Here is a 14,210-nt window from a genome sequence, read left to right as displayed (position 1 = left end):
AAGCAGAAGGAAAAACACCTTTGATATAAGAAAAATGAAAAAAGGCGGCAAAGAATAGGAGTAAGTTCAGGAGCACAGGTTTTCAGAACAAGTGGAGAAATACTATCGGGACCTGGAGCTTTCGTAGCATCAACATTCGTCAAAATCCTTCTGACATCCTTTTGACGGAAGACCACAGGAGGCATTGAACAAAGTGTGTTGGGAATTGTGGGAGGTGTTTTACCAAGATCATTAATACATGAGCTGGAAGAAAAATGGGATGCTAGCAGGTCAGCTTTATCTTTGGCTGAAGTGACAACAGAACCATCTGGTTTGGACAGAGGTGGGAACACAGATGGGCAAAAGTTGCAGCCAATAGCTTTGGCAAGAGACCAGAATGCCTAGCTTATTATATTAGGTAGGGCAAGAAGCAAGTTTTCTACTCGCCTGTTCTAACTCTAGTTTGGATTGATTAATAACTATTGATTAATAACAATTGTTGCGAGCTTTGGTGTAGGCAGAAAATGAAACTTAAGAATTAGAAACAAGCCAATTACGATATGCAACATTCTTCTCTTGAACAGCCTTAGCACATTTATTGGAAAACCAAGGTTTAGATAAAGGACGAGATTTTAAAGTGGACTGTGGGATAAAGGATTCCATTCCTGCAAGAATAATTTTTCACTGATACGATCTGAGCAAACATTGACATCAGAAGTTTTGAAACAGTAATCCGACCAAGGAAAAGAAGAAAATAATCTCACAGGTCATCCCATTTTGCATTCTTGTAATGCCAAACAACAAGAGGTTGGGAATACGGATGAGATAAAGGCTCCATTGGAGAAGAGACAATCACCAAGTTGTGATCTGAAGGGCTTAAAGGACCTCTCACTTCAACTGTGTACTTAGAAGGGTTGTTTGTGAGAAAAAGATCAAGTGTGTTGGCTGTATGATTAGGATTGTCTGGTATTCTTGTAGGTAAATGAACAATCTGTGCAAGGCCATTAGTAATTGCAAAAGGCTCAGCATCTCGACCAGCTGGGTCGGTGTGACTAGAAAACAGAAGCTAGCTGGAGTTGTGAACATTAAAATCACCAAGGAAAATTACCTCACTGTTAGGAAAGTTGGACTGGAGAAAGTCAAGTTGCAAAGAGAGGAAGTCAAAGAGTTCCAAGTGATTAGTGGAGTTGGGAGAACAGTAGAGAACAGATAAATTTGACACAATGAGGTAGAGAGATTTTAAGCCAGAGAAGGTCAAAGAGAGGAGATTCCAAATTGCCAATTCTCTTACAGGGAATATCTGGATGGACATATGCATAAGTACCACCTTTGAGGCGAAAGGAATCATACAGCGAATAATTTGGGCATCTGAGATGAGCAGTAGTTGAATCAATCGATGACTGAGATTGTCAGAAAAAGTACATGGGGTTTGGCAGACTGCAAGTGGAAATGGACATCGTTGAGATTAGAATTGAGACCACGTATATTTGTGAAATGATTTGTGATCTAAACCTCTCAATTCTTGGGAGGTTTAGATCTTTTCGCAGATAAGCTTTCTCTATTAGTTTGACAATTCATGGTGTATTCAATAGTAAGAAAAAGTGGGGGGGACATGGTGCATGAAGTAATGAAATTTTTGGATGTGGCATACACATAGTAAGAATATACCCAGATCCCTGACATAATGTGGCCTCGACAATGCTCCTCGCATACACATTACTCTGACTCCCTCCAGTCACTATCTGGCAGAGTAGAGGTAGCAAGATTATACATTAGCTGATCCGGAAGCCTCCTAGAGAGTTACCAATAAGTTAGGTCCGGTGTACTAAATAGTGGCCAGCCTGTGAACACCGTGTTAGAGCTGTACCCTCAAAATGTAAGGAATATTGGATCTCGCCACGATGTTATCATAACCTCAAAAGTCATCAATCATACTGCATCATGGAAGAGATAGGGAAGGGTTGACTGGTACTTAGCTCTAGAGACTAAACATGGTTCCACCACTTCAAGCCTCCAATAAGCAAAGTGGTGGTATTGCACCTGTTGACGAGAGTCATCTACCACCTAGTACTGCCTGGTAACATAGAGGGGCGGCATTCCTCCATGTGGTGTGTGTGTGCTACACCTCGACCCCTGCTTACGTTGGTTCACACCTGGGTGGTCACCCACCATTTACTTGTGCATGGAGGTTATACCCAGGATTACTAACAATCCCACCATCGTGAAGGTGCAAGCAGAGGATTTGGCTGTCATAGACCATCCGGACTTTGCCGAAATTGGGTCCACTTGACTTGAGTGTCACCTGAATATCAGTTCCATCAGCGTTTTAGATTCCCGGGTAGCAAGTACAGCTTGTCTGGCATATCTGAAAGAATGTCTGTGACAACCTCAAGGAATGTGATGTTGCTTGTGAAAAGATACATATATACAAAGAAAAGAGCCTTAAAAGGGTAATATGAGAGGAGAATAATAAATATTATACATCTGTAACTAAACGAAATGGCTAAGTTCAGAGAAAGTAAATCTATACAATTTTATTAACTACTCTATAAAGTTATAATCTTAATAATTAATTGATAAGGAGATAACTATATTTACTTTTTATTTCTATTAATCACAACAAATGAAAACAAAAAATCATTTAATTTAAAAAACAAATCAAATGCACATTAAATGTAACTCACTGCATACATTAGCTCATCAACTTTTTTTTTTTTTCTGATACTGTATAAGTTTGCTTCTTTGCATCATTTGCCAATACTACTACTAATAACAATAAAAAAAAATCATATTTTAAATGTTTTTGTAAAAAGTTATCTTACTCCAGTTTCATATTTGTATTAAGTTTAAAATGTTTTTGCTAACTACTGACACAAATTACTTGACTGAACTAATGGTGGTAGATCAATATTTCATCAATAAAAAACTGCTCTTTTTAACAGTTAGTTTCCCAAAAACCAGCAGAACTTAGCTGGGTGACACCACTAAGATAACTTGAATGTGAATAATGTTAAAGGAGAATAACAATTTAATCTAGTATTATTGTCATATTAAAATTTTACTTATCATACTCACCAATTAAAAACAGAAATCTGCAGTTGTGCTTTAATGAAGCACTAAAAAAAAATGGTTTAAGGTAAGGGCTGCACTTTTCTGCCACTTCTTTTTATAATTTTCATAGATTATTTAATAAAAGAATGTATGCTACTCACAAAGTTTGGAGTGTGAGATTTTAAAATTACATCATCATATGTTGGTGATATTGTGCTGTTAAACAGCAGTTTACCAAGTCTTTAATAATCTCTGAATAAACTAGATGAAAATCTTAAGAAATTTGGCTTGAAATTTGATTATACAAAAACAAAAGTAAACAAAATTAGAAAACACAAGTAACACTGAGTATAGCTAAACAATAAAAAACTAACAACAAATTCATAATTTTTGCACATCTAAGAACAGTCTTTAATGAAGACTGAAGATACAGAATAAGTAAAGGAAATGAAAGAGGTCAATTGAACAAATTAATTCAAGCAAGGGTAAAATTAGTCAAAAAAATTAGCTGCTCATAACACAGTCCATAAGCTTATTTTAATTTTTGGTGCAAGTGCTGGGTAAGCCCTTGCACCATAAATTAAAGGGCTTGATCAAAAATTTGAATATACAGAAATGAGAATTAAAAAAAGTAATAATAAACTGAACTAAGAGATGAAACAATGGCAAGCCCATGTTACAAATGAAGATTAAGAAAAATCTCTTGGGGTAACTATCCAATGAAGTAAGTGAAGCAAAGTTAATAAATGAGCAACAAATGATCACCATGCAGATGGTCTGTATATGGACAGTCAGACTCAGATTCCATAGTGCCTAAGGAATTTTGGGCTTAAAACCAATGTCTAACCAGAGCATACATGATCTGGATACACAAATATGATGAAGCAAACAGAGGAACACTAGTAAAGAATTACACTGGTTCCCAAAAGGAAATGATTTTAGTTCTTGCTATGGTTTTAACTATGATTTTAGTTCTTCCAATAGTTATAGATTGGTGCTACATCAAAGTTATCAATTTTATTCAACACTAAATCCAACAGGTCCCTTAACCAGTTGAAATGGAAAGTCCAGCAGAAATGGCAGATAAGTTGAACAGATACTTCTCATTGATATTTACAGTTGAAAATAAGCTTGAAACTATGTGGAATGTCACAGAATCAGGCTGCTGTAAAATAAGTGATATAATGATCTCAAAAAAGTGTTTGTTAGAAAAGATACTGAGATTAAAAGAGAACAAAGCTCCAGGGGAAGAGTGTGCATATATATGCAAATGTAATTAAAATGGCTGCATGAGCACATCAAACCACTGGGAATGTTAATGAGAGAGTGCTGTTGGACTCTGGGAAGATTTCCTTGCAGAGGAGAAGTGCTAATATCCCCTAATTCATGATGGTGGTGCTAAAGAGGTGTTGGGTAACTATAGGCTAGGAAGTTTTGCTTTGATGGTACGGTTTTTTTTTTTTTTTTTTTTTTTTTGATTTTGGTAGTTGTTGGCGCATCGGCTTCTGTGGCCATATTGCACCTCCCAAGGTTTTTTGCAGTACTTTGATCCAAGCCCGAGGCGGGAATCGAACCCGCGACCTTGGGGTTGCCGGGCAGGTACTTTACCCACTCGGCTAGCCCGGTCGGCTGATGGTACGGATCACAGAGTTTATAGTTAAGGATGCGATTCAGGACCAGCCTGACAAGAATAGTATCTTGAATAGATCTCAGCCTGGGTTTGTTAAGAGGAGTCATGCCTGACCTATCTGGTAAATTACTATGCGAACCCCTGGTGGTCCATACAGATGATTCAAGGAGTTAACATATAATATCCAAAGAGTTCACAAAAAGTTTTTTTAACTAAAAGGTGATCCTATGTCACTAAAGTTTGAGAACCACTGAACTAGACTTTAGTAAAGCTTTTGACACTATTCCTCATGGAAGGCTGCTACATAAACTGGAAGGAGCTGGAGTTACTGCTAAGAGCTTACACTGGATTTTAGGCTGGCTAAAAAGATAGGGACAGAGAGTTGTAATTAATTATTAGCCTTCAGGGTGGACCAGCTTAAGTAGAATCCCTCAGGGATTAGTTTGGGTTCCCTCCTATTTATAATTTTCATAAATGATATAGATGACAGTATCCAAGGTAAGTTGTCAAAGTTTTCTGATGATTTTAAAATTGGAAGAGTGGTTAACAATTCAAGCTAGGCAGCACTGTTTCAAAAACACTTGGATCAGTTACATACATGATCTGAAGAATAGCAAATAAAGTTTTAATGCTTCTAAATTAAGGTTATGAGGACCAAAAATCCTGAATCATATATAAGCTAAGGGAAGAGGAGCTAAATGTAGTTCATGATGGAAAAGATTTGTTGTGATTCAATATGACACAAAATTTTCCAAGCAGGTAGGAAAGAACACTGTATCCTATGATTTATAGTCTTTGCTAGGAGAAAGAAGAACATTATCCCTCTTCTAAAAGTGCTGGTCAGACTGCATTTGGAATATTGTACAGTAGAACCCCGTTAATCTGGACTTGACGGAACCACATTCGGTCTGGATTAACTGGAAGCTATCTTTAATGTACCAGTTTTTATTTCAAGTTACTAAATAATTTTTTTAATTAAATTGTTTTTTATATTAAATTAATAAAACAATATTTTAAAGTAAAAATTATAAAAAGTAAAAGAATATGGTAAGTAAACAAAATACTGTACAAATCAATAAAGTTTTAATTTTTGCCCTTATCAATGCGAACAAGCGCATTCAGTTTTTGTTCCATCAAGACGGTAACACACTTTCTTTTTGTTGTCATCTTCTGTAAACCCAAAACCACAAAAAAATAAATAAAGACAAGTAAAAACACGAAAAACACACTAAAGAACTGAGATAAGCAAAGATAATGCTAGTTGCAGCTGTCAACTGAATAGGTCAGCACTCGAGATTACCCTATGATCGTCTCCAACCATACCTAGTGATCCAGTTGGATTTCTGGAGATCACAACCATAAAACAATAAAAACAATTAGTAGTCCGTTTATTAGGCTTTTTTGTTAGTGCAATCTATTATAAACGGATAGTAAACACGATCTTATTGAATTTGCGATAATACCGACAACTGGAATTCTGTGGGTTTTTACTTTATTATGGTGAAATGTGTTTTCCCCTCCATGAAATCTTCAATCATATCAAAAACATAAATAAATTTTCAGAATGTTCTCTTCATTCCTATTTTTTAAGTCACATAACTTGTTACTCCGTTCTCACTTGTGTGTATCACGTTAGTTGCAATTTGTGCATGCAATGTTCTTTGTTATTGATCGCTTATCTTTTTTACAGTTTTAAATTTTAAACTCCCTCCCAAATGTCAGTGAACAGAAATATATATATATTTTTTTGATAGTTAGAAATTTTCACTCAGACTGAAAATCCAGTCCAGATTAACCAAAAGTCTGGATTAACGGGGTTCTACTGTACTTGGATGTGGCAACCACATATAAAACACAGATTTTCTAGAGGGTTCAGAGAAGGACAACCAGACTGGCGATGATTGCAACGTGATGTACATATGAGAATGTCTTAGAAGGTGTTAACGACAAAGTTTTACAACAACATATATAATTGACAAAACAGATATAACTGGTGCAGAAGGGATTGAATAAAATGAATGAGGAAGGTTTGCTCTCCCTCACAGGTGAGAAACAAACTAGGAGACACAAATATAAAATAGCAAGGAATAAAAGACTGGGTCTTATGAAGTTCACCTATAACAGTGGGTTGTAGAATATTGGAGTAAATTGCCTCCCAACATGGCAGAGCCAGTGAGTCTGCCTAAGTTTAAGGCATAATTGGATATTTACCTTGTGGAAATGGGAACAATAGGAATATCCTGTTTTATTTTACTTTTTTTATTGCATTTATTTATTTTTGCCTGACACAGAAAGGGTTTCTTTGCATCATTTGGCCTTAACTAAATACTAAAAAATAATACACACAATCAAATTGTGAAGAAAGTAATATTTCAATAAAAATAAATAAATAAATAACAGTGTAGTACACTGAGTGGACAGAAATCATGGGATAACTATCTAGTAATGGGTAGGTCCACCTTTTGCCCAGATAAGGGCAGTCACATGGTGAGTCCACTAGTTCATGAAAGCTTTCCATACGTATTTCTATCCATGCTTGCTGCATCACTGTCCACAATTCTGTTGCATTCCTGGGTGGAGGATCCCAAGCTCGAATGGATCTTTCCACAGCAGCCCAAAGATGCTCGACAGAGTTCATGTCTAGTGAATGGGGAGGCCATTCAATGGTGGTAAAATCTGTGGAATGCTCTTTGAACCATGTTCTGGTCACCACAGCTCTGTGGGTAGGAGCATTGTCCTGCTAGAAGAGTTCATTGCCCTGTGGGTGCATGATGACCATGAAGGGATGCATCAGTTCTGGCACCTCCCTCGTTGAAGCTGGCAGTGATTTGTGCCACTGTCGCTCTCTGGTTGGCTGAAACAATGCGAGACAGATGTCGATGATGGCCACATTCATCCACCACCTTTCTCTGCCTAAAGTGCTGTCTGCGATGAGATGTTATTCCAGAAATGGCGTATTACTGATACACTCTCGTTACTGTTGAACGGGGATGGTGCAATTTCCGTACCACCTCCAAGATTGAGTGATCAATGCATCGGACATCCACTATCATCCCTCTTTCAAAGTCTGTTAACTCATGATGTTTATCCATACTGACTTTGAATTACCATCTACATGGATGCAGTGTACCTATATACCTGTCAAGCGGTGGGTTTGTCCACTAGCGAGAGGGGTGACAGCATCACATTACCCAGGAACCAGGTATCCCATGAATTCTGTCCTTTTAGTGTAGGAGAAAATATTTTGTTACTTTTATTGAAGATATACTGAAAAAAATTCTATGGTAGTCTCTAAAAAGAATTATATAAAGAGAATTTTCCTACTAGCTTGATAATCTTCCATCACCACCAACTCCATCATCATGTGCAATGCTTTTCTGTTATTCTCCAGTGTTTTTAATATAATAAAAAAGCCGACTTCTCTCATTAAAGCAAAGCTGCCTCATGCTTTCTTTTTATTATTTTTTTTTTAAATTCAAAAATCATTCAAAATTGTGAAAATAATTTTCACAATTTTCACATTTCAAGAAGAGGCCTATTATATTATTATTATAATTAATAAATAAGATAAAAATTTTCTGTTTATACTCCGGGATGACCACACGGTCAAAGAAGTTCACAAGGTAGAGAGAATGAATACAAGAAACAGCACCATATTCAGCAGTCATGGGCTTGAACCCAGGTCACTCAAGGCACGTGTACTTATGCACCCACGTGCCTGACCACTCGGGCTACGTAGCCACACGGTGCAAGGAAGCCTGAGGCTTCTGCTGCACCAGCCAAAAAAAAAAAAAAATTTCTGAATTAACGAGAGAGAGAGAGAGAGAGAGAGAGAGAGAGAGAGAGAGAGAGAGAGAGAAGAATGATGATTTCCAGCTCAGGACCCTGGGTGTGCTCACCAGATGTGAGCCCTCTGGGGTTATATATTGAAAAGGAACTTATAATATGACCTATCATTCGTGATGCAAAAACAACAAAAGAAAAAAGCTTGATGCTGCTTTTAACTCAGTTTCTCTGACTTACCATCAGGACATGTTTCACCACCTGGGCACTTCTTACTGCACACACCTATCCACAGTGCAATAAAAAATATGCACAAAGTTTTCACCATATGCTATTGGACAAAACAAAATAAATATCAATTAATTATAATATATTAAAGAACATATTATCATGTATACACAAATGAATATATTTCTTGAAAATAATTCAGTTCTCTGCTAAAATAAACATGGTGATTGATGCACACACCATGTATCTGTTTATGAATTAATGATCAAAATGAACAAAATTATTGTTATTGTAATTAAATTTTATTTTGAATAAAAATTAAATTTTATCAGCATGCTTTTGAAGTGTTAGCATGTTTTATTTTGAATGATAACACTGGCCAACAATTTTTATCTCCACTAATATATCAGTTGTTTGCAGCCAAATTTTAATGCACAGATTTCAAAAATAATTCTTAATTTTTCATCAAGTTAAAATTTCTACATATACAGGTTTTTGTGTTTACCTATAATACATATATCTTACTACTATTTAGGAAAGTAAATATGATACTGATCTGTTGTTTTACCTGCACATTATAATGTTCACAGATGGAAGTAATGTCTGTCTTTCTGCTTCCCACCTCTGAAAGATAGTTGTAGCTGAATATACAGGTACAGTTTGCATATCTACTACATATTGTTCATTTATTTTCTTGCTTAACATTGTATTGTTTAAATATTTAAGCAGAAGAAAATGTAGTGCCTGAATCACTCTGACAATCTATTATATGTTTGTACAGTTTATAACAAAAACTCAGAAAAAGAAATCTGCAGTATTACTAAGAGGAACATTCAAAAAGTTCCTGGAATTTTACTATAAAAGTTTATTCTGAACACTTGGGTTTACTAACCTAATCAAACCTTCAAAGTACCTTCCTTCTGCACACATACTTTCTCCATTGGTCTTCAAGTTTTGAAACATTCTTTAAAATCATGTTTTTTTAGCACATGTAAGGCTGTTTAGCTGTTTTCTTTGATATCATCCACTGTAGCGAAACAAAGACCATAAAGCCCCATTTTCAGTTTAGGGAACAGTCAGAAGGTGAAGGTCAGGAGAGTAGGGAGCAGTGGTGTAGCTACCATGTAGGCAAGCAAGGCAATAGCCTCTGGACCCAGGCCCTTTAGGGGCCTGGCATTTTTGGCTAATTTTATTTAATTGTTTTCATATTAATTTGTGACCTCCTTAGTTATGTGTTTGTGTGTGGAAATCAAATAGGAAAGGTATTTAAAGGGCAAGTATGTTATCGCCTACAAAACTTTGTTATGTATCACCTTGGCCTGCAACATGAGATCAGCTTTGGGCTTTGGTGAATTCCTTGGGTGAACAAAAGACAGCTAAACTCCATTTGGTTCAAGAGTGCAGTGGTGTGGGTCCTTGGAAAGACTAACTTATGCAGGAATATTTTAAGGTCAAAAATGGCAATATATTATAATCGCCATTTTTAATAAAACTTTTTTTGTGTATATAGACTAGATTTAACATATACAGTTGGTTACTTATTACAATGATTTGTTTTAAAATTACTCCAAAACTATTATATATGTGTATGTTTTTCTGCAGTGTTTATTTACGTTTCTGTATTTTTATTATGTATTTTTATTTTGTCATTTATATCTGCATGTAATAACAATACATCTCATGTATATATTTATTATTGTTACTGAGGTTTTAAGTTCATGCATATTTTAATTCAAATCTTATTATTTATAGATATTATTCATTTACTTAAAGGCTTGAATTTTTGTTAATGTGAATAAAGATTTCTTACTACCTAGTTAACTTTATTTACTTTGTAGATATACAGTAAATTTTTTTTACTGATCATTTTGTATGTATTTCTGTTGATCTTAACCTGTAATTAAAGCTATTGGGTTTTGTTTTACAATAATAAAAAATAGGGTTTGATATAAATTCAGTTTATTTTTTAATACATCATTTATACCTTCAAAAATGTATTCATTATATTTATTACAGTGTCAACAGAAGCAGAGGAGGAATTATTAATGGTTTAAATTTTTTAAATCATCTTTGTTTATATTTTTGATTGTTTTTGCAAGTTTAATTAAATAGGTGCCCGAACATGTTCTTTGCCTCCGGGCCCAAAAAAAGGGGTAGCTATGCCACTGGTAGGGAGGCTGCTGCATGACTGATTTTTTTTTTTTTGCAGTCAACTGCTGAACTGCCACGTGACTGGGCATATTGTTGTCATGGTGTAGAATCCAGCAATCCTTCCATTTTTGAGGTTGTTTTTGCCTTAGATTCTCAAGCAAATGTGTCAAAACCTCATAATAAGCAGCAGTAATGCTTCTGCCCCTAGGTCACAAATCCATGGTGCACTATACCCTCATCGTTGAAAAAAGTGATTAGCATGACTTTGACACTGTATTTTATTGAATGCGTGAGATTTCTTGGGCCACAGGGCCATTTTTGTGTGCCATTTCTAATGATTCCACCTTGGCCTCAGGATTGTAGGTGAACACCCAACTGTTATCTCCAGTGACCACCTTTCTCAGGATCCTGAGTGGATCCTTCGAACAAATCACCTACAATGGCTTTCCTGCAGTCCACTTGATTGTCCAACAGCAAACGTGGAACAAACTTTGCACATGTGATGCATCCCTAAATTTTGTCAGAATTTTGTGTACTGAGACTATGGACAGTCAAACTTCATGAGCAATCTCAACAACAGTCATTCGACTATTATTTTGCACAAATTCCTTCACTTTTGTAATATTTTCATCATTTCGCGATGTTGAAGGGCATCCACTGCAAGGTTCATCTTCCAGTGTTTCCTGTCCATTTTTAAATCAATTAAACCAACTGTAAACTGCTGTTTTCTTCAAAGCATTGCCACCACACTTTCTGTAATGCTTGCAGCATCTCTTCAGCACTTTAGAACTTGACACTTGCACACTGTTCAAATTTCAACATTCTGCAATCGATCAATCAATTGTGAGACATGAGTGAAGTGGTCAAGCCAGTTCCCACTTGGCAAGCAAGTGTACGAAGGTCAACATCAATGCCCCATGAAATCTTATGGTTATAGCCCAAACCATTTAAATACCAGCATGCAATTCTGGGATTTTTTGTATGTACTACGTAAGTGTGCATATTATCATTCTGAGAACTTTTTGTATGTACTACGTAAGTGTGCATATCCTTTGTACTTCAGTTGCAAGATTGATGATCAGAACAAAACTTGGCTTTGCACATGTGCTGAATTACCTGCATCACAAAGTTCAGGATGTGCTAAGGCTAACTAGAAAATTAAAGTATTCCTTTAACTGTTTCTATGGTGTAGCAAAGAGTGTGCAACCACACTGATGATTTCTATTTCTACAAATATCAAGGATATCCAGAAAAGGCAAGCATAGCATCAAATATCCTAACATATCATCTGAAATAAGAACTGTTCCACATAATGAAGACCAATACCAGATCTCCAAAAATCATGGGATTAAAGGAAGCAGTGATGAATACAGAGAGTATTCTTGTGTTGCAGACTTTTCTGTACTATCCTCTTCAACAGATTTGGGCCACTAACAAGAAAACTGCAACGCACTACATTTAATTAAGCAAAAAGAGTTCAATGACTTTATTGGTAATTTAAACAAATCTAAAGAGCAAGCATAACTCCTTGGTTCAAGATTACAACACTGGAAGTTACTTGAAACATGAGCAAAAAGGGGCATTCTAAAAAGTTTGTGGCCTGAGTATGAAAGATTTATTTGAGGTGTCTGGTAACATGTTACTTTTCAAAATAGTCCCCTTTAGAGTCAATACAGTTTTGCTAACAAATGTTGCTATGCATTGATTGCAGTTGTGAAAAAAGTTTTCTCTTGGTCTTCCAGGAAAGCAACTACCGTAGCAATGAAATCATTGTTGGTGGGAAAATGGATGGCAGCCAGGTAGTTTTTCAAATTAGGAAACAGGTGAAAGTCTGATGGTGCTAGATGTAATGAATACTGGGGATGATTCAAGATTTCAAAGCTGCACTCATGCAGTGTAGCCATGATACTCCCTTTCTGAGCTTCCTTGGCATTTATCTTTGATGTTTTCATGCAAAAACCTCAAGGTCTGTGCAATATGCCCTGTGACTATCTGGCCCTTCTGAAGGTAATTCACTAGCAACATTCCATCAATATCCAAAAAAAACAATACCATCATTTTAACAGGAAGGCTTTCTTTGGAGAAGCAGAAGGGCTGCGTTTCCATTATTTGTACTGCTTTGTCTCTGACTGAAAGTGATGGACTCGCATCTCATTCATGATTACAAACCTTGCAAAGAAATTTGCCAGATCTGCTTGAAATTGAGGCAAATATTCACTTGACCTGATAACTCTTGTGTGTTTTTGTTCTGCTGTCAACAACTTTGGGATCCATCATGCTGATACCTTTTTCATAGTGAGAACCTCTTTATTATGCAGTACACATGTTCAGATGAACTGCCCAAGATGCTGGCAACATACCAAACTGTCACTTCTTGATCACTCATCATCAGATCATGCACACTGCTAACAATTTCTGGAGTAATGGATGTTGCAGGTTTTCATCAGTGTGGGTCATCTTCCAGGTTCTCCCTGCATTAAAGTTCTGCTGTTCATTTTTTATTATTATTAGCCATACGGTGCAAGGAAGCAAATTCCCCGAGTTACCCTGAGAGGGAGAGAGAGAGAGAGAAAATCAGAAGTAGAAAGGAATCGCCAAGAAAGAGAAGAATGATGATATCCAGCTCAGGACCTTGGGTGTGCCAAGCCCATACTCACTAGATGTAACCATGGAATAGGAAGAGGACATCCTTCTACAGTTTAATAACCATATCCTCATGAATTGCCTTTGGCATTAGTCCCTTTTTTCACCAAATACAGTTTTGCAGAAACTGATTTTGCATGGTGACTGATTTTGTTCATCTTTCCTCATTCAATCAACTTTGCCGACTTGGACTGTAATTAAACAAAGATCTTACTGAAAGTGCATGAAACTTGGTGGGTTATTATTTGGAGTGTTATACATTTAAGTACAAAAATTTCTAATGCTGTTCCACTAACCTTTCGTACCCAGGCTATGATCTTTTCAAAAACCTCTTGTAACGCAACAATAGTAATAGTATGTCATGTGGCGCAAGGAAGCCTAAGGCTTATGCTGAACAAGCCAAAAAAAAAAAAAAAAAAGAAAAGGTAAAATAATAATCATGGGTTCCCCCTCCTCAGACCACTTTTAGGTACTAATCATGGCTGAATGTGAGCACCCCACCAGCCATGTCTGTTTCGGATATGCTCTGACCCAGTCATCTGGCCATTACAATTTGGCTTTTGTCAAAACTGCTTAAGTCCGCTGCCTTTGCCATCTGAAGAACAAGAGTAACACTGATTAATGGAGCTCCTTATCAGGTGTTTTTTATACCACGTTCCGGTCCGCGCATGCACCGTAGTTCACCTGCAGTTGCTTCGATTTGCATAATGACCAGCTGGTCATAATGTTTTGACTCATCAGTATA

General features: G+C 36.4%; 1 protein-coding gene across 1 annotated transcript in view; it reads right to left on the bottom strand.

Moving 5' to 3' along the window:
- The window catches only part of LOC150079306 (progranulin-like), a 149,650-nt gene that overhangs the window by 18,108 nt on the left and 117,332 nt on the right, over positions 1-14,210 (bottom strand). Inside the window, exon 8 of the mRNA XM_090383027.1 lies at positions 8,684-8,774. Coding sequence (XP_090239153.1) covers positions 8,684-8,774 — 91 coding nt within the window. The remainder of the gene's footprint in view (positions 1-8,683; positions 8,775-14,210) is intronic.

This window comes from Mastigoproctus giganteus, chromosome 10 (genome assembly GCF_048544385.1).
Source record: "Mastigoproctus giganteus isolate SK-2022 chromosome 10, ASM4854438v1, whole genome shotgun sequence".
In the NCBI taxonomy this organism is placed as follows: Eukaryota; Metazoa; Arthropoda; class Arachnida; order Uropygi; family Thelyphonidae; genus Mastigoproctus; species Mastigoproctus giganteus.
This window is presented reverse-complemented; position numbering and strand designations above follow the sequence as displayed.